Below are 24,840 nucleotides of genomic sequence, written 5' to 3' on the forward strand. Positions count from 1 at the left end.
GCACAGCAAGAAGGTCCTGAGTTCAATTCCAACATCAGGCCGGGGTCTTTCTGTGTGGAGTTTGCATGTTCTCCCTGTGTTTGCGTCGGTTCCCTCCGGGTACTCCGGCTTCCTCCCACCGTCCAAAGACATGCAGCTTGTGGGGATAGGTTAATTGGATAATCCAAATTGTCACTAGGTGCAGATGAATGTGAGTGCGAATGGTTGTCTGTCCCTGTGTGTTGGCCCTGTGACAGACTGGCGACCTGTCCAGGGTGTACCCTGCCTCTCGCCCTATGACACCTGGGATAGGTGCCAGCACCCCCGCGACCCTGAAAAGGATAAGCGGAAGCGAATGGATGTATAACTTAATTATTCTCTGTAGCCCTCATAATTAAACATTTCAGTTACATAAAACATGTGCATTTTGATTTTATGCACTGTATAGCCTTTATAAGAAATAAACGAATATATTTATACAATCAAAATCCACAGAAAGCTATACCACATGGGGCGGTTCATTTACAGACACAAGTATAACTTAAGTTTCACTGTTTTTTGTTAGAAAAAAAATCAAATTGTTACATGCTTAAATTAACAATTTTCTGTGCTATGGGCTGAACCATTTGTTAATATTGGTGGTGGTGGTGGGGGGTAACATTATGCAATATATTCAGTTTTAGAATTTATATTCAGGGTTAACTGTAGCTAGGCTCAAAGTGTTAATGCTATCTTTTTTTTAATAAACAACATTGTCATATTCAAAACCAAGATGGCAAGTGATCATTTTAGGGTGGCACATGCCACCCTTCTAGATCCGCCCCTGTGTGGGGAGTATTTTCCTGGCACACTTTGAGCCCTTTAAAATCAACTAAACGTTACATAAAAAACTACAGTCTATATGATTACTGGTCCATCTTTTATGACTACAGTGTACCCACCCACAGTCTCCAGATCTAAAGAAAAAAAATCCATTTTCATTGCTTGACAGAGCTTCAACTGTCTTACTGTCTACTCTTCAAACAGATCAAATCATCGCTCACCCGAAATGCTAACAATAGGGTGAGAAGCGACACGCGATGAACTTTATTTCCTCTGTTATTTATTAAAGTATCTTATGCAATGTTCTCTGCTGTTCACAGAAAGGCTTCTGCTTTTGAACGTGGGGTCACGTATGGTGGGAGGTTGGCTAGGAGGAGCCAGCTACAGATGTTGCTTGCCTAAAATGTGGAGCGGCACAAGTTGGTGACTGGAAATCCCAAGGACGGTCCTTGAGTCACCGCTCGCTTCAGCTAAAAGGTAAATTGCCTGACTTCACAGTAGAGGTTTCACTACCTTTGTAGATGTAGAGACTAGGTGGGCACGCGGACAGGAGTCGTTTCAGTCGAAGTTAACCGTCGCTACGTGTCTTTCACGCGCACACTAATGCTAGCATGTACATCTGCAGCATCATGCGTGTTCGTCGTCATTAGCTCTGTTGGCACACGTGGAGCCGCCCGGCAACTAGTTTAATGCGGACTCTTCTTACATGGTGACTGAGTGTTTCGTTTACATAACAGTGTGAGCTGGAGGTTTAAAGTAGGCGAGACAAGACGCGCTTTTCACCCCTCTCCTCTTTCACTGAGTGTGTGTCGGGCCGGGGCTAACAGAGCTATCATTCCTAATCATTGGTAACAAAAACCGTTGCCTTTGCGTGTTAACAGGGCGCGAGCGCGTTTTGCGGTTGATGTGGTATAATTTGGTGGCTGAAACTAAACAATTGCGTGTTGAACATTCCCGCCTATGGCTAATATCGGAGATGAACCACTAATTAGTGACTACATTGCTTTTTGTGTGCCTTACAGAATGGTGGATGCCCCGTGCGGAAGCGCGCAGAGCTACACTGCTCGGAGTCGTAATGACACAAAAGGCAAAGAAGTCGGTCTAATCTTCTCTGCCGGCCTTTTTTAATAGCGGGAAGTTATCTGGATCATAGGCTAGAAGGGTTTACAATCACCACTACTTTTAAACTGAGTTGGGAGTACTAGTGGAAGTTGTACTTCCTTTAAAAGCTAGGTCTGAAATTTGCATTCGCCCTTTCTCACTTAACATGCGGAAAATGACGGAGTCGAGAGTGAAAGGAAATGTAAGTCGCTAGCAAGTTTGCGTCAGGATTCAATAAATGAATGCAGCGTAAAATCAGCGACAAAAACTCCTCCAACAGTTTAAACATGCGTTTAACGAGCCCGACGTGCCTCAAGTGCTATTATTAAAATCCGACGTGGTGTTCACTATGCACAGAGCAGATGCTGAGTATAAAACCTTTAACAATCAGCAAACTAAAAAAAAAATACATGCTGCACGGTCCACACAGCGTAAGCATTATTGCATAATAGCCAGTTCTGCGATACCGACAATAACTTGGGCAGCATCGTTATTTCCCAAACCTCTGTTAGAGTCCAACTCCACACTCACATTGCTACCTAACGTCAGACCTGCCTGACCACAAAACAGACTCTTGCAACATCCTGAGCATCATTTAGTAGATGTCTCAGAAAACAGACAACAGCTTTGGCCCTTATTTAGGCGGGTCTTCTGTGTCCACCCAGTTTCCTCTCAATGTGAACACATTCACTCACCTCCATTCCAATAGTTTCAGCAATCTGCTCCCAGGATTTGTGAATAAGAATGAATAATATTTGTGAGTCCTTATATTGATACTATGATTATTAACCCCTATATAGAACCAGTTATTGTTATCATGTAGTTACATTTTCGGAGAGGCGCATGTTAAGTTATGCTGCATGTTATGTTGGTCGGTTTTTGTAGGGGCTTTGCTATAGCTACAACATAGATTCCCCCCTGAAGTATAAAGACTTAATAACAGAAAGAGGATCAGATTCTTGTTTTGAGTTCAGAGATGAGTGTGCAGTGGAGTGTTTTCTATGTTATCAGAATTATCTTAAAGTGTAAGTGGGGTAAATGTATTCACTTTGTACAGTTAAAAAACTAAAGTTGAGTAAGTGCAGCTTCACTTGAGTATGAAGGGAAAGAGATGGGAACACATAAAGAATGAACACTTTGCTATGTTAAACTTATTGGCGATATTTATGAGTTGCAGAAAGGTCTAGAATAGTGTTCAAAATGGATTTTAAACATGGCACAAGGCATTCATGCTGATGGTTTTATATTTCCTACTAGATGTCTAAGGAATGAACATTTCAGTAAAGCGATATCCAGACTTTAATAGCAGTAAGGTGTCAGTGTCAGGCATTGTGTGTCTTTGCTGTTATGAGGCCTACGTAATCATTTTGTGCATTTTGATTCATACATTACACTCACAGTAACTCCATATGGAGGTTGACTTGTACATCAGGTTTCTTCTACACGGTCTTGTTCTTGACACTGATAGTTTAATCGAGTTACTATTCTGTTGTTCTTATGAACATGGGATAAATTCACAGAAAATGTTATTTTGGTGAGCATAACCATTTCCCCTAGAGATGGGTTTTGAGGCTGTGGTATGGGGGGGGGGAGCATCTGCATTACCTTAACGAACAGATGCTAGCATAATTTCATTGGACCAATAACGGGACACATGGCGCCAGACCTCCTCAGACCAGAAGGTCCAGTTGTGACATCCAAAAAAATTATTTTCTGAAAAGATGATTGCTCCTTACTTTCAGATGATTTCAGACTTATCATTTTAGGCAGTAATCAACTTTACTAATGAGCAATGCTCAACGTTGCTTGTTGGTTTCACCAAAAACACTGCATCCAATAGAGAAAAGCAATGAAATGTTTGTTATTAAATTGAGTAAATTTAAGATTAGGGCTGGGCCATATTATACCGTTCACGGTAATACCGGTATAATGTTAGGCAACGATAGGAAAATGAAATATCGCGATAGAATGGGAGTAAAACGCGCATGCGCAGTGCCTTTGTTTTCATACGCACATGGCCGATTGTTGAGTGAAACAGATGAACCAGAATTGGTTTGTAAAAATGGTGCAACTTCCGTGATGTGGAACTGGTTTGGTGTTTGTCCATCAGATACACAACAAAGCACATTTTTTTGCAGAACATGCAAGCGGCCGTCGTTATTGTCGTATTTGTCGGACTAAGATGCTCTTAAATCTGGGAGTAATCTGGGTCCTAAACTCCGTATTCTTCAGGTCAAACAACACTGCAGCATCACTTAGAGTTAAAAACTGTCTAAATTCTTTCATCTTTAATAAAACGATCAGCATTGCTGCTTTACCAGGTGTAACTATAAAGTTTAACTTCCAGGCATCCATGAAAACAAAAGTTATTACATTTAACGGAGTTAGAAGTTAGCAGGAAGCTAGCGGAAGTTAGCTCGCTAGTTTCGCTAGTTACCTAAGCATGATATTGCATGTTCTGACTGAGAGATTTCTGAAAAAAATCAAACGTACAGCTCTGCTATCACTTCCAACATAAATGAAGACAGGAAACTAAACAGCAGCGACGTTTGCAGGGTTACTGAAGTTGGGCTAGCTGGTATATAATGATGTGCTACGTGATCGCTAGCGACACAGCTACAGTGGGGAAAAAAAGTATTTAGTCAGCCACTGATTGTGCAAGTTCCCCCACTTAAAATGATGACAGAGGTCAGTAATTTGCACCAGAGGTACACTTCAACTGTGAGAGACAGAATGTGGAAAAAAAATCCATGAATTCACATGGTAGGATTTGTAAAGAATTTATCCGTAAATCAGGGTGGCAAATAAGTATTTGGTCACCTCAAACATGGAAAATCTCTGGCTCTCACAGACCTGTAACGTCTTCTGTAAGACGCTTTTCTGTCCCCCACTCGTTACCTGTATGAATGGCACCTGTTTGAACTGATCATCTGTATAAAAGACACCTGTCCACAGCCTCAAACAGTCAGACTCCAAACTCCGCCATGGCCAAGACCAAAGAGCTCTCGAAGGACACCAGGAAAAGTATTGTAGACCTGCACCAGACTGGGAAGAGTGAATCTACAATAGGCAAGCAGCTTGGTGTGAAAAAAATCAACTGTGGGAGCAATCATCAGAAAATGGAAGACATACAAGACCACTGATAATCTCCCTCGATCTGGGGCTCCACGCAAGATCTCATCCCGTGGGGTCAAAATGATCATGAGAACGGTGAGCAAAGATCCCAGAACCACACGGGGGGACCTGGTGAATGACCTGCAGAGAGCTGGGACCAAAGTAACAAAGGTCACCATCAGTAACACACTACAACGGCAGGGAATCAAATCCCGCAGTGCCAGACGTGTTCCGCTGCTGAAGCCAGTGCATGTCCAGGCCCGTCTGAAGTTTGCCAGAGAGCACATGGATGATACAGCAGAGGATTGGGAGAATGTCATGTGGTCAGATGAAACCAAAGTAGAACTTTTTGGTATAAACTCAACTCGTCGTGTTTGGAGGAAGAAGAATACTGAGTTGCATCCCAAGAACACCATACCTACTGTGAAGCATGGGGGTGGAAACATCATGCTATGGGGCTGTTTTTCTGCCAAGGGGACAGGACGACTGATCCGTGTTAAGGACAGAATGAATGGGGCCATGTATCGTGAGATTTTGAGCCAAAACCTCCTTCCATCAGTGAGAACTTTGAAGATGAAACGAGGCTGGGTCTTCCAACATGACAATGATCCAAAACACACCGCCCGGGCAACAAAGGAGTGGCTCCGTAAGAAGCATTTGAAAGTCCTGGAGTGGCCTAGCCAGTCTCCAGACCTCAACCCCATAGAAAATCTGTGGCGGGAGTTGAAAGTCCGTGTTGCTCGGCGACAGCCCCAAAACATCACTGCTCTTGAGAAGATCTGCATGGAGGAATGGGCCAAAATACCAGCTACTGTGTGTGCAAACCTGGTAAAGACCTATAGTAAACGTTTGACCTCTGTTATTGCCAACAAAGGTTATGTTACAAAGTATTGAGTTGTATTTTTGTTATTGACCAAATACTTATTTGCCACCCTGATTTACGAATAAATTCTTTACAAATCCTACCATGTGAATTCATGGATTTTTTTTCACATTCTGTCTCTCACAGTTGATGTGTACCTCTGGTGCAAATTACTGACCTCTGTCATCATTTTAGGTGGGGGAACATGCACAATCGGTGGCTGACTAAATACTTTTTTGCCCCACTGTATGTTAGCATAACATAAACAGTGAAGCTGGAGGACGAACACTAACACTTTTCCACTTATAAAAGTTAACGTGAAGGTTCTTCATGGTTAGAGACAAATGCAATCGCATGGCAGGATGCTGTAAACGGACCAAACTTCAGTCAGGAGAACAACTGAGATAATCCATCCACAATACGAGGTTAGTCATTAATATACTGCAGCAACATGGGAATAGAGCAGCTGCCAGAGAATTCAACATTAATGAATCAATGGTACAGAAGTGGAGGAAGCAAGAAGAATGAGTTTAATAAAGTTTGATTTATCTGACTGCTTTGTTTCGCTTAATGTGCCTTATAATCCCGTGCACCTTATGGTCCGAAAAATACGTACTGCACACTGCAGTTTAATGTTGCAAAGCACCTCTTTTTAACTTCAGTGGATATTATACATGGTTATGCTCAGGATATGTCAGCCCATTTCTACTGGAAATGCCTTTTGGTTAAACTTTCAGCAAGGAATTTGCATTTGCACTGTTACATTTTTATAAAGCTTTAATGTACATAAAAACCAGCTTCTTGTTTAAGTGAAAATAAATGGAAGGTTGTCTTTTTGCGCTAGTAATGTTGTGGAGTTGTATTTTGTCTCGCATCAATTATATCGTCGGTTATATCGTTACCGCAAATTTTCAAATATATATCGTGATAAATATTTTTGGCCATATCGCCCTGCTCTATTTAAGATGAACAAAAAAAGGGATATTCAGGAGATTTAGCTTTGTCAAATTATGTAAGGTTGCTGCTGTTATTATAGTTGACCCAAAGTGGTTTCAAGTTATGGTAGTATTAACATTTGAGGTTTCAAAAGATGGAAAATCTGCACATAGGAACACCCATCCATCCATAAAGTCCATCCAAAATCCCAGAACTCCCTCTCCCCAGTCATCTCCTTAAGCTTCACTGGGTGAACACAGAGGCGTTCCCAGGCCAAGCAAGAGATATAATCTATTCAGTGTGTCCTGTTTCTGCCCCAGGGCCTCCTTCTGATGGATCATGCCCAGAACACCTCACCCAGGAGGCATCCTTGTTAGATGTCCAAACCACCTCATCTGGCTCCTTTTGATGCGGAGGAGCAGTGGCTCTACTCTGAGCCTATCCCAGATGGCCGAATTCCTCACTCTATCTCTAAGGGAGAGGCCAGCTACCCATCAGAGAAACCTCATTTCCGCTGCTTATGTCTAGGATCCCTTTCTTTCAGTCACTACCCAAAGCCCATGAGTATAAGTAGAGACATAGCTCAACTGGTAAATCAAGAGCTTTGCTTTTACACTCAGCTCGCTCCTTACCTTGACAGATCGGTACAGTTTCCGCATCACTGCAGCCGCAGCACTATTCCGTCTGTTGATCTCCCTCTCCTCTCACTCGCGAACAAGACCACTAGATACTTAACCTCTTCAACTTTGTGGAGTAACTCGCCCCTGACGCGGAGTGGGCATTCCACACTTTTCCAGCTGAGGACCATGGCCTCAGACTTGGGGGTGCATATCTCATTCTAACCACTTCACACTCTCACTGGAACAGCAATAGCTGGCAATATAAACAAACAACAAGATTAAAATGGAAAAAAAAAAGTTCACAGTGGACTTGACAAAAACCATGAAATACCTCAGACATGATTTAAAAGGGGAATATAGACCTACAGAGCTGATTCAAAATCCAAGGAGTTGTCAACAATTACACACATTTAATAAACACATTGCTTAAATTAATCTTTTTATCTACTTTTTTTTGACTGAAAGATTAAGGTAAAGTTGCACCAAAAGCTGATGGCTGAGAGTACAGCACGCTTCCAATCAGAATGTCATTTTAATTGGAAGGGCATCAAACATCTGTCTTCTATATTAGACACATAAAAACATTGGGATGGTGATGATGTTGGGAGCCACAAAGATTTAATGTGCATTGTTTCTGTGGTTCAGTTTCGAAACACATCGAAACCTATTTTTTTTCAGTTGTTACACCATTGGATACCCTCAGTGAACATATTTAAAGTTTTCTTCCATGTTATATATCTTCAGTGTAATATGAGTGTTGTTTCTTCCTGGGGATCCAACTCATGGACATCTTCATAGTGCTTTAATGTATTTGTGCATGTGCTTCCAAGAAAGATGTGTTTAGTTAGTAAAGGTGAAATTTGATTTGGCTCAGTGTTTCAGTCCAACGCTTGCTTTGAGTGCCTCTTCCCATGAACTGATCCAGGCTGAAGGAGGCGGGATGAGTAGTTTGCTTCACTTTTTAGTAACATAGCACCTGCTTATGAAGCACACGGTGTGCTACAGACAAAGCGGCAGGATTATGTAAGGTTAGATCTCTTTTTCTCTGTGAATACACACTGATGAGAGGAGAGAGTGAGCGAGGCACTGCTTTCCTGTATGGGAAGTTAGAATCTAAAATATGCAAATTAAGTTAAACTTTGCTCACATTCAGTGATGAATTATGAAGCCAGCGCTATCAGATGATATAAGAGAACAGATAATGGGTAAATGAGGTGCAATAAAAGTGGAACTTGCTCCATTTTGATTGCACCGTGTCGTCCGACCCTGCAGTTTAAAAACCAAAGTCGCGTGGGAATGAAAGGACCCGTGGCTGACAGCTGGTTATTCAAGATTTACTAGTTCGGGGAGCTGGATGCCTGTGAAATAAGCTGCTGTTGTTGTTTCCTTATTCATGGTTGATTTGAGGGTTGTTCCACTGGCAACAGCCCCAAAGGGATTTGTCTCCTCCTGGGATCAAACCAGGACTCTTTCACTTGTTAGTAGAGCTGGGCGATAGAACGATAACGATATGTATCGCGATATAACTTTTACTCGATAGAGAAATTAAGCTATCGCGATAGACCTCGCCGCTCTTGTCCTCTTTAAAAAAAAAAAAAAAAAAAGGTCAGCCAATCCAAATTAAGTAGCGCAGAGCCGAACCAATCACAGCCGCAGCGTCACGTCGCGTGGCTTGTTACGTACAGCACAAGTGCCAAGCCGCACGTGTGTTTGTTTGGGAAGCAGCCAGCGGGTAATGGAGGAAATGAGTGTGCCGACTAGAAAAATCAACTGAGCGTGACCGAAGAGAAAACAGATGATGGTTCCAATGCCGGAGAGATTGTCAAACGGAAGAGCCATAGAAGTTCCGTAGTGTGAAGGTATTTCGGCTATTTCAAGTCTGACAAAAAACAGAGTAGCGTGCACTGTAAATTGTGCCGAAAGCAAGTCTGGAAATACAATAAACTGGTGCATGCGTCACACTGTGCGCCACGTTATTGTTTCGGTGAAATGAATTTCTACAATACTGTTACTGTTAATTGTACTCTCTGCAGTGTTTAAATGCTTATATATACACAGTTACTGTCCGTCCACACATACGACTCGGTTCTGCTTCTATGCCCCAGCTTTGTTTACTTTTTCCCACCGAGGCTTCTAGACTTCTGATTGGCCAACATTTCTGCACGGTTAGGAATCTAGCGCCACCTGCTGCTTTGGCATGTTCATAGCAGCGTTTTCCTTCATTTCTGCCTTTATGTGTGGACGGGATTATTTTTTAAAACGAAAACGGAAAATCTCAGTTTTCAAAAATACCCGTGTACGTGTGGACGTAGCCTCAGTCTCTGACTGGAAGCGCTAATTCATCATTCGGCTTTTGTCAGACTAAAGTAACTGTTAAAACTGTTTGAAAAGCTCAGCTATACAACAAGGAGAGATTGAGAATTTCCTTTTAGTTCTCAGTTTATTTGATATTGACAAAAGTTAGTCAGTTTTGTCTCTTCTTCTGTAAAACAAACTAAGATTTATTTTTAGAATTAATATTTTGTTTCTAAGTGGAATTGACAATTTAGTCTGTTTTGTTTGTTCTATTTTGAAACTTAAACGCTTTAGTGGCTGCCTTTTGTGTAGTTTGCAATATTTGCCTTTATTTATCTGAAAAAGTCTCATGTTCCTTAAGTACATCTACCCTGTTGAACTTATTATGAGAAATAAATATTTAAATCAAAACAAGCTGCTGATTATTTCACATTTTACTTGTGAGCAACGGCACATTTAAATCTTACAAATATAGTTATTTGGCTTATATCGTGATAGATATCGTTATCGACTGAAATGGAAAAAACATATCGTGATATGAAAAAATCTCATATCGCCCAGCTCTACTTGTTAGACAAAGGTTTAAAACGATACACCATGGAGCCATTTGTTAAACAGTACTGACCAGAATGTGACTGACTGCTGAAGGCGAGCAAGCTAGATGTAATATTGCAACAGGGAAATATAAATCTTTAAGCCAGCGCATACAAGATGTAGTTATCACAGCCTGGCTGTTGGTTGGTTGTTTGTCCCTGATTTGGAAATGTTCTTGGATGCACTGACGAGCAGAGAGATAGGAATTATAAATGCAGCTAATCAAATATATGACATTCTTATTATCATTCTTATTATACAGAGTATTTCAAAAAGAATCATCCGATTTCAAAAGGCTAGAAGTTACATAGTTCTAGATGCGAGATTTTAAAATACATGGCTAAATATGAAGTTTTATAGCAACAGTTACAAAGTGCTCAGTAGGGCTGCACGATTAATCGTTAGAAAATCGCGATCTCGATTCATACTTATGTGCGATCTCATTTCCAAATGACAACGATTTAAAAAAAAAAAAAAGGCAACGACGATTGTACCGCATTTTGATCCGGGACGTAATCTGCATGAAAACAAGCGCTCACTCTTCCTGCTCAACAAATGACAAGCCTTATACCACGTGATACAGAAGCTGTGCCGTGTGATGCTAACATTAGCAGGGAAAAAACAACGGAGAGCACGTCAGGGATGATGAGAAAGTGACAAGAGAACATCCGTCCCGGTCAACCACCCAAACATCAATAACGGGAACCTTATACAGCGCTTCCCTATACCCGTCGAACTCCCACAGGCACAAAGAAATTACGGAGGCTATCACTTATCACCTGACCAAAGATATGGCTCCCATCAACACTGTGCAAAATGAGGGATTTAGGAAAATGATCAACACCCTAGACAAACGTTACACAGTGCCGTCCCGCAACTATTTTTCTATTGTTGCACTACCTGCTCTATACACGCAGTGTCGAGCAACGGTGGAGACGGAATTTCAAGCAGTACAACATTTTGCGGCAACCACAAAACGTGAGACATTTGTTGTTTTTATGTTTATTTATTGTTTTTATGTTCAGTTTCAACTGTTACGAAGTTGATGTGCAGTTAATAAGTGCAATAAATATTTATATTGGAAAAGAAAATCGTGAGAGAATCGTGATCTCAATTCTAAGCCAAAAAACCGTGATTCTCATTTTATGCAACATCGTGCAGCCCTAGTGCTCAGTGTCCATATGTCAATTTGATAGTCATACTTGTCCTATACTTCTGCAAGCATGTCTGGACTCACTGCAGTCGTTGCTCTTGTCATGCTACCTTCCAGCAAGCACAGACAAGTCATAAATTCCCTCTTTCTACAGTACACGTTTGAATTGAGTTAAAGCACTTTGAAATCTACTAAAAGTTGCTTGTTTCCTGGTGATTGTGTTGAATTTATTTTCACATTCTGCAATGGTGACTAAACGGTCGCCCACGCCCACAGGTTGGTTGGCAGTGTTTCAGACTCACCAAGTCTTTTGATCACAAGGTGATTGCACAGGTCACTTGATTGCATGTAATTGCCAACTTGACCCCATTCATTTGCATACTGATATCAGGCTAGTAGTAGACTGACTCCCTCTGATGGAAACATTTCTAGCAGGTTTTCTTGACAGTGTTGGTCTTCTTGACCATCTCATTTCATTATGATAATATTGTATTGTTGGGTGTCAGGTGACTCCCAACGATATGACCAAAAATATTTATCACGATATACATTTGAAAATTTGCGATAACAATATAACTGACGATATAATTGACACTAGACAAAATACTTTACAACTCCACAACTTTATTAGTGCAAAAAACAAACAAACATCAATGTATTTTCACTTAAACAAGCAGCTGTTTTTTATGTGCATTAAAGTTATATAAAAAATTAACAGTGCAAATGCAAATCCTTGCTGACAGTTTAACCAAAAGGCATTTCCAGTGGAAATTGGCCGACATATCCTCAGCATAACCATGTATAATATCCACAAAACTTAAAAAGAGGTTATACACACACAATACGGTAATATTATGATGAAGCACTGTACGTATCACTTCGTGAGGCTCCTGCCTACGATAACCGTAAAGCTCCGACAATCCATCAAGCAGTGCGGGTTCGTAGCTAAGCAAAGTCGTACTGAAACATTTGACAGATACGCCGCCATGTGCGTATGTAAACAAAGGCACTGCGCATGCGCGTTTTACCCACATTCTATCGCGATATTTCATTTTCTTATCGTTGCCCAACATTACACCGGTATTACTGTGAACGGTATGATATAGCCCAGCCCTACTCCCACCTCTAGTTAATGTGTAATATCTATGGGAAAGAGCAGTGTGGGAAACATTTCACTTACAGTGCTATTTGAACCCAAAGCACTTCATATATAAAGAAAGGCATTCATTTATGGAAGATAACAGAGATGTGTGTATGATGACATACTGAACTGGGATCACTTAACTCATATCTGCTCAGCAAAACTGTTTACTATTATAATAAATTCCCTTCTGTGAGACAGTGTGTGCTTGTTTCTTTTACAGATTGTCCGAGAGAAGCACCTCTTGGATTTCAATGAGTGTTAGAGACATGCAATAGCTCGAGCCATTCAGTGACACTCAACACCTCAATCCCTCCTTTCTCGTGTGATAGGCCCGCACCTCTTTGTTCAGTTTTTCTACCTCTTATTTGTTCTAGTCTTTGACTACTTTGTCATTCCCATCATTTCCTTGTCAATCTCATCTGAGCTGAGGCCAAAGGCTGTAAATTCCTCAAAATGGTTGCTGATGTAGACACGGCGTCTCAGGGTAGTGGCATGCGGCTGAAGCAGGAGATTTCCCTCCTTCATGGTGTCTGTCTCATTGTGGGAAACATGATCGGCTCGGGCATCTTTGTCTCGCCTAAGGTAGGTCTCTCCCTTTTTTGGGGGGTGGGTGGTTGAGTTTTTATTGTGGTTTAAACGTTGCAGAGCAGTAAAATCTAAATGCTTTCTTTGTAAAATGCACCTTAATTACTAAAGAAATCTGAAATTGAAGGACTTCAGTTTTTGTTGATGACGTGTATTACAGCTGTCCAGTTTAGGGTTGAGCAGTCTTCTATATTTACATTAGATCTTAGATCACTAGGCACATTTGTTCAAATGACAGCTGGTTCACTGCCTTCTGTGTGTGTGTGTGTGTGTGTGTGTGTGTGTGTGTGTGTGTGTGTGTGTGTGTATTTAATATCTCCTCTCCTGTGTTACCCTGCAGGGAGTCCTTATGTACACTGGCTCATTTGGGATGTCCCTGGTCGTGTGGGCCATCGGAGGGGTATTCTCTGTGTTTGGAGCGTTATGCTATGCTGAGCTTGGTACCACCATCCGTAAATCTGGTGCCTCCTATGCCTATATCCTTGAAGCCTTTGGTGGTTTCTTGGCTTTTATTCGGTATGTTGTTTCAGCAGTGCACTGCTGAGCCCTTCTACTAACACAATAAACTACTCAGGCATGTGCTGTACTGGGATTAAATGGTAGACGGAAACAAAGGTTGACATTACTCAGTGTAAATAAACTAAACCTGCCTACTGTAAGCGTTACGTGAAGCGATAATTAAGATGAAAAAAATGTCTCTGTAGACTGTGGACATCCTTGATGATTGTAGAGCCGGCTTGTCAAGCTGTGATAGCCCTGACCTTCTCCAATTACCTGGTCCAGCCTTTCTACCCCACCTGTTTAGCCCCCTACGATGCCGTCCGTCTTATTGCTGCTGTCATCATATGTAAGCCTCTTTCGCTATTAATCACTCACATCATTTATTTTACCTGCTATTTATGTTTGCATGGATGTTGTAAAGGTGTAAGTGTGTTATGTAGTTTTAAGCTTGTATCCATGCAGTGTTGGTTTAAATCTTTTTGGACATAATTAGGGAGAGATTTCTTCAACCCCAGCAAAAATAGTGTGCTGATAAAGCAGGTGAAAAATTGCACATCACCACATCCCATCTGTTTCTGTACCTCTGTGCTAATTTCTGTAGACAGCTCAGTTAAAGAGCTGGCAATAGAGCATTGTAACACACAAAAATTAGTTTTGTTTGTTTGGTTGGTTTTTTTTATAAACCAAAGCAATGGAAAGTTCATATACAGTTGTTTACTGTCTTAGATTGTACTGTTTTACATCACGCCCCTGTAAATTGCAGTGCATACAGTGAGAGTCTTAATTAGGAGGAAGTCTTAAATGCATCTTTGTCTCCTGTGCAAGCAGGAGGATCAGTTGCAGACAGTTGAATCTTTCACGCAAAACAGCTAAAATGGATTTCCACGTGTAAATTCAGGAGAAAGGTGTTTAAAATGGTCTATTGGCTGCAGCACTACTGGAACACGCATGCTGCATTTGGAATAACTTGCATGGCGCCCATATGAAATGTGTCATTTGAAATGGGCTTCTTATGCATGTGGTTTGACTTGAACATCGAGTGATAGAGCAGATGATGGGACAGGTGATGGAATTAATAGAAGCACGCTGTGAGATTCATTTTTTACAGGGGTGTTCCTCACAGGGTCTGAATGAACCCGGTGGTATTTGGGTGGTGCCGTGTCAGTTCTATATGAGGAGGAGTGACTTGTACCCTTTAGCTACATTCTCTAGCTGCAAGCTTTTCTAGAGCTGTAGTTTTCTACTACTTTTGTAGTTTTATACTGCTTCTTTCTTTCCATCAGGTGTGCTCACATTTGTGAACTGCATGAAAGTGAAGTGGGGTGCCATTCTTCAGGTCATCTCTACTTTTGCAAAGGTCATTGCTCTAATTGTCATCATCATTGCCGGACTGGTTAGGCTGGGACAAGGTAGGATCCCTGAATAGTCTCTATTTAGAAAACAACTATTAAGGCTACCAATTGGTCCTTAGACAACATATGTTCTAAAGCTCAAAACATGGTGCTTATATAATATTGATGATAACAATAATAGTAATTACAAATACAGCTGGATGAAATCTGTTAAAATACATTTATCAAAGTCATTTAAAAGTTAAACTGTGGGCATGGTTAGGGTGTTGTGTGGCTAAATGAACTGTTCCTCTCTCCCTTAAGTGAGAAAAGTAAAAAAAAAAAAAACACCATACAATTTGAATAATATATTTCTTTATTATGAAAATAAAAAAATGGGATATATTTATAATGTATACCTTGTGTTGTTGTAGGTTTTAACCAGAACTTTGAGGATTCTTTCAAAGACTCCAACCTGAATCCTGGTGATATGGCCCTGGCCCTTTATTCAGCACTCTACTCTTACTCTGGCTGGGATACGCTCAACTTCATTACAGAGGAGATCAAGGACCCAGAGAGGTACGCAATCTTGTATTTATAATGCTCGTTTTACAGTAATCATTAAAATCCTTTATTCCTGGTTGTGCTTTCGATTTGTATACATAAAGTGGTGTGAAAAAAGTGTTTGTGAAGTAAGTAAAGTTACATTTTATTTATATAGCACCTTTTAAGACCAAGATCACAAAGTGCTTCACACAGAAATACAAGGCATTTGAATTTCTGTGCACTCTTTTTTTGTATGTTTTTCACACATTTTAGATCATCAAATAAATTTAAATATTAGACAAAGATAACACAAGTAAACACAAAATGCAGTTTCTAAATGAAGGTGTTTATTATTAAGTGGGGGAAAAATCCAAACCTACATGGGCCTGTGTGAAGAAGTGATTGTCCCCTGAACCTAATAACAGCTTGGACCACCTTTAGCAGCAACAACTGCAAGCTAGGGCTGCGATGATTCGAGTAATTCGATTATAAAAAAATTCTCGACACAAATTCTTTGCTTCAATGCTGTCGTCGTGGAAGTGGGAGCACTTCATCCACATTTGTGACTAAAATCACACCTGCAATGCAAACAAATTTAGGAGCAGCATGTGAATAAAAAAGCTGACAACATTGAGTCCACACAGCCCGCAAACATTGGTAACACAACAGCAGCAGTCATGTTGATGCTGGCACAGTTTAACGAGGAGCTGGAGTCTGTTTGCACACCGTGAAGAGCAAACGAAGCCATTAGCAAGACGTGAGCTCCGGTTAAGTGAAAGAAGATGTGTTTCTAGCAACCAAAACAGCAGCGCTGTTCCTGCAATCGCCAATAAAACCATTACTGGGAAAAAGTAATGACAAACTCTGACATGGAAAAAAAATCACATTTTATAGCTGCTCCATCCATCGCTGTTTGCTTTACACAGTGGAGAATCTGCAGTAAGCCTCAAGAAGTTGTATTAAGATATACAGGTGAATTGTTAATTGTTAATCTGATACCATGTTTAAATTATACAGCAAGCTGTATAATTTAACTAAGAGCAGCCATCCTATTGATGCTTGAAGCAGGGGTGAATCTAAAGGGGGGCATGGGGTGTACTAGACCTATCATGTTTCGGCTGTGTGCAGGCAGGAATTGGACCCAAACGCAAACTCACTAGTGTTGAGGTTTAAATTTATCATCTTAAATGTTTATATGCTGATTATATTGCTTTATATAAGAAACTAAACAGAATACAAGAAAGCCAAACTAAGACGCTAGACTATAGAATAAACTGGGGCAACAAAGAACTAAGAGCATAATACAAAAACTCAGAGACACAAGAAACTCAAAACACTGGGACACCGACCCAGGACCGTGACAAGACCAGATTAATTTCGAGGCTTTCATAACATTTTTCAGATTGAAAAATTGCAATCAACAGTTCATTTTGAAAAAAACCTGTGTATATTTGTTATTGCTCAATAATAAGAGAAAAAATATTTCTTATCTAATTTCTTGATTGATTGATGGAATAACTGAGCGATTACTTGATTACTAAAATAATCGATAGCTGCAGTCCTAAATTAAGCGTTTGCGATAACTGGCAGTGAGTCTTTCACAGCGCTGTGGAGGAATTTTGGCCCACTCATCATTCTTTTGTGAAATCCCGGATGAGTCGTCAGCAGGAATATCTAAATGTCACAAAATTTGTTTTGGCTGTATCACGATACACATCGCGATATGTTTAAATAGCCTCCAAAAACAAAAAACACAGAAAGTCTCATTCCTTCACTCATCTGAAACTCCCACTGTCCTCATATCTTTCCCTATCTGGTAGTTTATAAACACACATGCTAAGGGCAGTGCGCCAGGTAGAAAATCTGGGAGGGGGTTATTAATGATGCATTCACAGTGTGTGGGAGAAAAACAAACTCACAGTGAATTGCATGCAGACAGCTTAATATTTCCATTGCAGTTCTTACTCGATGGTTGTGATAAAACCATTTTATCCGTCGTACGTGGAAACATCGAGCATATTTGCCCACCCCTACCGATTACTCCCAGTGGTGAAAGTTCTCCACTGTTCCAGGTTTTCTACATTTGTGTATAATGACTCTCAATGTGGTTCATTGGAGTCCCAAAGCGTTAGAAATGGCTTTGTAACCTTTCCAGACTGACGGATGTCAATGTTTGTTTGTCAGGCGTTTCTTTAGACCTAGCGTGCTGTGGCATAATTAGCCCTTGCCAGACAGGTTCTATTTAAGTGATTTCCTGATTCAACAGGTCTGCCAATAATCAGGCCTGAGTGTGTTTAGTGAAACTGAACTCAGCTTTCCAAAAAATGCAGTTAATCACAGTTAATTCATAATTTAACAAGATGGGCAATTACTTTTTCACACGAGACCAGAGAGGTTTGGATTGGATTGAACATTTGTCCCTTAATCAATGAAATCGTCATTTAAAAGCTGCATTTTGTATTTCATCAGGTTATCTTTGTCTAATATTAAACATCAAACATGTAAGTGTGACAAATATGCAAAACACTAGGAAATCTGGAAGGGGGCAAACACGTTTTCACACTGCTGTATTGCTAAGTAGTTTAAATCTAACAGTCTTAATGGATGCCACCTCCTATTTTTCCATTGCAGGAATCTCCCCTTGTCCATTGCCATTTCAATGCCCATCGTCACAGTGATCTATATCTTGACCAACATAGCTTACTATGTCGTCATGGACGCAGATACAGTGCTCAACAGTGAAGCTGTTGCTGTGGTGAGTCCAAAGCTCTGTACTAGAGTCACTTTGTGTACATATCTGCATACAAGCCCTATCACATACCAGTATTTACAGCCTCTGCTCACCCTCTTAGAGGTAGGAGGATGTGATCTGTCCCTCCTGTGTTTGACTGTCGTCTCTCTGAGTCCATCTAACAGCCACTGCCTCTCGCATCTGGCTTTGGTACTCCCTCTTGGTCATGCAAGACTGTAGGAGTCGAGATGACAGGAACCTCATTTAGCTAAAGAGGTTAGCGCGCCACACAGGAACAGGAGGAGAGCTCATGATGTGATTAGTGCAGGGAGAAGGAAGATTTGTACTTGTGAGTTGTATTTGCTAATCTCTTTTTTTTTATTTTAATGGTTTACTAATGTTCTGTCATTAAGCCAGGGGTTTTCTGCCCTGTTGTAATGAAACTGTGAGATGCAGCAAAATTTTTAGTCAGGTTTTGGAGATTAATGATGTCGAATCTCATTGTGCGCTGGTTGTACTTTGCAACTCAGCGCCACACTAAAACATGATGATGTTTGAACCTAAACTTGATTATATCACTAATATAATGCACCTCAGGCATGTTTGGGTTTTGAGTGGGTTAAAATGAGTGATGCCACATCGTTGTCGAGTCAAGCTTTTGGCAACAGCTCAGGTCACAATATGAACAAAGAAAATCCACTCAGAGGTTTTAAAGTGGCATCACAGTATAACATCTTTCTCAGTTCCTGCTGTTCTTCTCTTTCTAGCTGGTAACTTTTTCTTTCTCTCCTTTCTAACAAAGTGTCCTGTGAAACTGCTGTGATCTGTGTAGTTTTTTTTGTTGACAGTATTTGTACTCATTGATTATTTGTAACAGTGTGAGCTTTACACTTTCTTCCGCCCTTGAAAAGGAAACAAAGGGGAGTAGCAGGAAACATCAGGGGTTCCCGCAAGCAGATTAGCCAGTTTGTTGGATTAGTTCTCGTGTCTTTTAATTAGTGGCACACATCTGCACTGATGAGTCACATTTTTACTAAAGTGAAAAGGAGTTACAAGCACTTTGGCTGCTTCCTCAGACATTTGCAGATGAGGTGCTGGGCTGGGCTCGTTGGCTGATTCCTCTTTCTGTGGCGATTTCCTGTTACGGAGGCCTCAACTCATCAATCATTGCAGCCTCGAGGTAAACTCCTAAATCTAGTGGCCTCCATTTCTGTTTTTCCCAAAATGTATGGGTTTTTTGTTTTGTTTTGTTTGTCCTATTGCCAACTAACCAATCAGCAGCACAGTGACTTTAGTTCTTATTGAAATGTCATTTTCTCTCGCAGGTTGTTTTTCGTTGGTTCCAGAGAAGGCCACCTACCTAATGTGCTTTGTATGATCCATATTAAACGTTTCACCCCGATTCCTGCCCTACTTTTCAATGCAAGTATCCCCAATATGTTTTTTTTATTTTAATGTAAATCTTTGTGGTTCTTCATCTTTGTCATGAATGTATTTCTCTTGAACGTAATATTTGTGTCTGTTTTTGGTCGTCTTCTCACAGGGTGGCATGTCTCTGTTGTACTTGACTGTGCCAGATGTTTTCCGGTTAATCAACTACTTCAGTTTCAACTACTGGTTATTCATCGGCCTGTCGATAGCCAGCCAGATCTACCTTCGCATCAAAGATCCTGATCGACACCGACCCGTTAAGGTACCAAAAATGATGCAATGTTCTTAATAACCAAAGTGAGCTTGAAATACAAACAGGTGTAAAATTTAGCTCAGATGTGTTAGTGCAGTCAGCTCAGAGATAAAAATGAAAATAGAAATAAAGCATTAGGCAGGATGATGAGTGTAGATTGTGTGTATGAACGTCTTGTTTCTGAATGTGAGCCAATGTTTTTTATCTCATAATCTTCGACTGCACCTTGGTGCAGCCACCCAACCACATCATCCAGCTCACAGCCCCCATCAGATTGTGAACAGACAAATAAACCAATGAGCACAAGATGTAAATGGATACATTAAAGATAGTGTGTAAAGTGTTGTTCATGGTCTGTGAAGTTTTTTTCGTTTACCCATCAACAGTGAGTGTATTGTACTGTTTACCCTCTTTTGTTTTGAGTTGCGACAATGTTTAAAGTCATGTCAGTCTGATCCTTTTGTTTTGTCCATTTCTCCTCCTCCCTCTCGGTAGCTGTCTTTGTTCTTCCCAATAGTCTACTGCCTGTGCAGCTTATTCCTGGTGGTGGTGCCGCTCTACAGCGACACTGTCAACTCTCTAGTGGGGATTGGTGTGGCACTTTCTGGGGTACCGATCTACTACATTTGTGTCCATCTGCCTCGCAGCTCCAGACCAGCCTTCCTTGGAAAAATGCTCAGTAAGAGAAACACTGCACTGCCTATCATAGAAGAGGTTTTGTTTGCTTTGAGGGAACTCTGAAACTCACATTTGATAGCCTTCTTATTAAAGCACTTGTCTATTACTGCTTTATCCTTTAACATTTGTGGTCTAGCTCTGAGAAAGATCAGCAAGAGCTCAGTGTCATATTTTCATAGGCTAGAACAAGCTAGCCAAGCTGTCAGTCTAGCTTTTTATTCCCTTTGAGGGGAAATGCATCCTTTATCTTCCTTGCAAATTCCCAATTGGTTTATAAAGGAAGAATTTCCCCAAGAAACTTAAATCTAGGTACAAAGGTAGAGGATTGAAGCTAGCACGTGGTAATATGACAACAGCTATAGTATAAAGCTCTGTGAATGAATGTGGCTGTGTTAGGTTATTACTCACAACTCTTTAAAGTAGCATACCAGTCTCATATTTCCTATAGCTACCATAGAAATGTATGGAATTGCTATGGCTCTCTGTAAAGGGATTGGAATTAGTGTTTCATAGTTCAGTTTAGCATAAAACCCACCTACACTAAAGGCTTCTATAGTACAACATTTATAAAACTCTTACTGTTTAGAAATGCTACTTTTTTATACTATTAACACTGGACTAGTTTAAACAAGTAACACTTAAGGCAAATTTTTCTAATTAGCAACCCTTGAGCAGCCATCTGATTTTTCTTTTTCTCTCTTCACACAGATGCGATATCTCTATACACCCAGAAACTGTGCATGTGTTGCGTGGCATCGCCAGATATTGATCTGGACAACATAGACCCGGGGAAGATCGAATGATCGATGGACAGACAAACTCAGAGTAAAGTACTGTACGGGGAGATGAAGGAGGACGAACGAACACAATATGAAGCAATCTGGGAGCGGCAGACAATCGGGGCTGAGATGAGATGATCGCTGGACCTATTAAAGACGGATGGAGACGGTGCAGAGATGAGCACACCACGCTACTCGATCTCCTCCTCCTCCTCTTCTTCTCTCACACATGTGCCATAAAGAAGGAAGGAGCAGGATTTTACTCAGACTGTTTATTATAGGCAAGAGCACAAATGCAGTGTATTATTACAATTATACTAAGTGTATATCTTAGCAGAAAATTTAGTCCAAAAATCTTGATTTTTGAACTTGAGACCTCAAAGAAGAGCAAACGGTTTTTGCACATACATTTTTCATTTTGAAGGAGACGATATATAAAATGGTTTAAAAAAAAAGAGTAATTAAGGAGCGGTCCTGCTGTATATTTATGATCACAAATCTGTCATGCTGCTTTCCATCCACCACAGCTGCATGTGGGAACTTTGACATCATCTTCAGGGCTCTTTTTAAGTTCAGGTGCCTCCTAGTGGTAGCTTAAAAAACTTCAGTTGATAAGTCATAAGACTTTCCAAAGTGTCATATAAGAGTCTGTCTCTGCTTCTGTGTGTTGTGTCTCATGTTTGTACTGTTACCTGTCACCTTGTTGCTTCATATACGTGCACACGATCCATTTAAAAGTAAAAAATCTCATGTTTTTTTTAGGTACACACCTCAGTTACACTTAAAAAAAAACCAAACATAAGGATTTCTATTGCAGATGAAATATTTAATATATTTTTTCAGTTTTTAATGTATCGCCAAGATGGGCGGTTGTCACAGAGCAGATCAATTGTTGGACCATCATGCAGTAAAGTGAAAATTCACAGCTGTAGTGTGTTTATATGGTGTTTTGTGGTGTACTTTTTGTGTTCCTAGACTGTACGTGCCTTCAGTGAGGTGGGTCTAATGATGTGATATCGCCACATTTGTTCTTGAGCACAGTCGCCGACATGTCGCTGTAAAGTTTGCCAAATGTGTTTCAAGTCGTCATCTTTCATTAGTTTCTTCAAATTGAAGCTGCCTATCACAAAAACACAGGCAGTAGTTGTTGGTTAGCTAGAAATAATCAGTCTTTAGATTTAAAAAAATAAAAATAAAAAATCTGCTTAGCCTCTGGACATGATTAGGAGCTAACGGGAGCACACGGTTTGTTGCTTCACGTGCTAATTTGCTTTTCGGGGATCAGTAGTCATCGGTTAAAACAAACTAGTGGGCCGTTTAAACACAAAAACAGCTGTATATGTATATTTCAGTATACTGTAATACAATGAACCTATTATTCTCAGAAAATGCAAAATAAGAATGTTATAACATATTTGTTGTTTCATTGGGTACCAAATGTGTGTTTTCTGGGTGTTTGAAAGCTTTTGTGCTGAATGTGTCTTAAGAACCTGCTTTTTTTCCCACTGTTCTGATTTATTTTGCCAGACGAGCTTCTCCAGTGGGCTGGAAATGTGTTTGCTCACTCCGAGGCAGAAAGTGAGCTGTGTGTTTTATCTGAATAAAGTTAGGTACAGACTTCAGTGACTGGCTGTTCTTATCGTTTGCTTTGTTTGACCTGAACACACTAAAGTCTACATCTGTAGCTTTACCCTTTAGGTAAATGAGCAGCTTTGATAAAATCAAGGTTTTAAAAGTTTCCCAACTGATCAGTATGAAAATCCACATTTTTTTAATGGTATTTTAACTGGTCCTTTGCAGGCATTTCCTTATATCACATTGGACTGAGTATCCTGGGGTTATTCACTAGTGAAATTGTTAATGGTCTGGTCTGGAAAGGGAAGCAAATAACCTTTAAACACAAGATGATTGATTTGGGATTTAAATATTTGCGTCGGTTCACAGCTCTCCAGGTCATGGTCGCCAGAGAGTTTGAAAAAACAAGAGGCAACTGGATTAAGTTTGCAAAGGTATTTCGTCTCTAATCCTTGCTTCTGTTCTATAATCAAATGGTGTAGAGGTCTACATGGCAGGGGACCATTAGCACCCTTGAACGTGGTGCTAATGGTCGTTGACCCACTGTTGGTCACGTGAGTCAACACGTAAACCAGTCAGGAAAAAGGGGTGGGTATTTACCATCATTGAGGGGTTGTCCCACCCCATCTGAAATAAGGAAACCAACTAACCACAAAATTAAAGTCCTGTCATTTCCTTTTGCTAGCTCAGAAGGCTCTTGAGAGTCATGTAGCTTTAAACCAGAAGTTCTTGTGTTAGATTGTGTTTTGCTGATCAGCTTTTGATAAAGTTTAGGCAGTTAATTTTCAGCAGAAAATCTGAGAAAGATTTAATTTGAAAGAAGTAGTATTACATATAGTATATGTTTTATATAGTAGATTCCAACCTAAATACTATATAATCAAATATTTAAAAATAAATATCTGTAAAATAACACCATCATTGATTATCATTATTTTAGTAGCTCAGGCTATTCTCCTTTTTTTAAATTTAACTGTGGGTTTTAGTGCAGCTCATCTGTGGAAGCATCATTGATATAATATAAATGTATAACAAACATCTGATTGGCTTGCTGTTGCAAACAGCAGGCTTGAACCTTTAGGTGGGCGGGACTTAAAGGAATATAAGGATATCCTCTCCCGCTGAAATCGCAGAGAAGCATTGAGAGCAGCCTGAAGCCTGAGTATTTGGCTCACGGTGACACTTTGCCCATGTGTACATCAGCTGTAACACGGTAGACTCCCTACATAATAACTCACCTCCATATCTGCTTTGGGAAACAGGCTTGGATCGAGAGTGCTTTTGTGTGTTTCACAATTGCTGTGAGCGGGTGGGTTTAATTGTTATGTGTCATATGCTGCAGTTTGAAGACAGACTTAGCTTGTTGAGGCTGGGCTGATTGCAGGCCAACTACGTACAGGGTGGAGGGTCTGAGAGGACAACTGCTGTTCCCTGTTGAAGTTGTCAGCATGTGGAGTGTAGCTGATTTGTGGCATAACTGGCCTTGACCTTGGATTTAGTTTGTTTCTGTGTTCACAAATGGGATGCTACTGTTTTATTCCTTAACTGTTTGTAGCTCAAGAAGTTTCCTTCTGATCTCAGTAATTTTATTAAATAAATTATATTTTAAAATTTTATTGGTGTCACCTTTTGCCCACAGCTAAACTGTCATTCAGACCTAGAACCTGTTTTTATTAGAAAAGCACTAACAGCAATGAGGAAAAGCAGAATTGTTGGTCTTTCGCACTTGTTTTTGAATCTTTCTACGGACTGGAAACTGTTTCTTGGCATCTTTTCTGCTCTGTCTACCTTCCAGTCTCCTCAGGTGGCT

At 40.4% G+C, this 24,840-nt stretch overlaps 1 protein-coding gene across 1 annotated transcript; it reads left to right on the plus strand.

Annotated features, from left to right (window-relative positions):
* The first annotated feature begins 1,171 nt into the window (after nucleotides 1-1,171).
* LOC146609720 (Y+L amino acid transporter 2) lies at nucleotides 1,172-23,065 on the plus strand. Its single transcript, XM_085346647.1, has 12 exons — nucleotides 1,172-1,278; nucleotides 12,841-13,202; nucleotides 13,546-13,721; nucleotides 13,910-14,052; nucleotides 14,990-15,115; nucleotides 15,472-15,616; nucleotides 18,215-18,338; nucleotides 19,391-19,494; nucleotides 19,640-19,736; nucleotides 19,858-20,007; nucleotides 20,494-20,677; nucleotides 21,385-23,065. The coding sequence occupies exons 2-12, from the start codon at nucleotides 13,074-13,076 to the stop codon at nucleotides 21,477-21,479; spliced, it is 1,473 nt and encodes a 490-aa protein (XP_085202773.1). The 5' UTR covers nucleotides 1,172-1,278; nucleotides 12,841-13,073; the 3' UTR covers nucleotides 21,480-23,065.
* The last annotated feature ends 1,775 nt before the right edge of the window (nucleotides 23,066-24,840 follow it).

This window comes from Diplotaxodon limnothrissa, linkage group LG22, assembly GCF_057381915.1.
Source record: "Diplotaxodon limnothrissa isolate DT_005_m linkage group LG22, D_limnothrissa_male_GT1.1, whole genome shotgun sequence".
Classification (NCBI taxonomy): Eukaryota; Metazoa; Chordata; class Actinopteri; order Cichliformes; family Cichlidae; genus Diplotaxodon; species Diplotaxodon limnothrissa.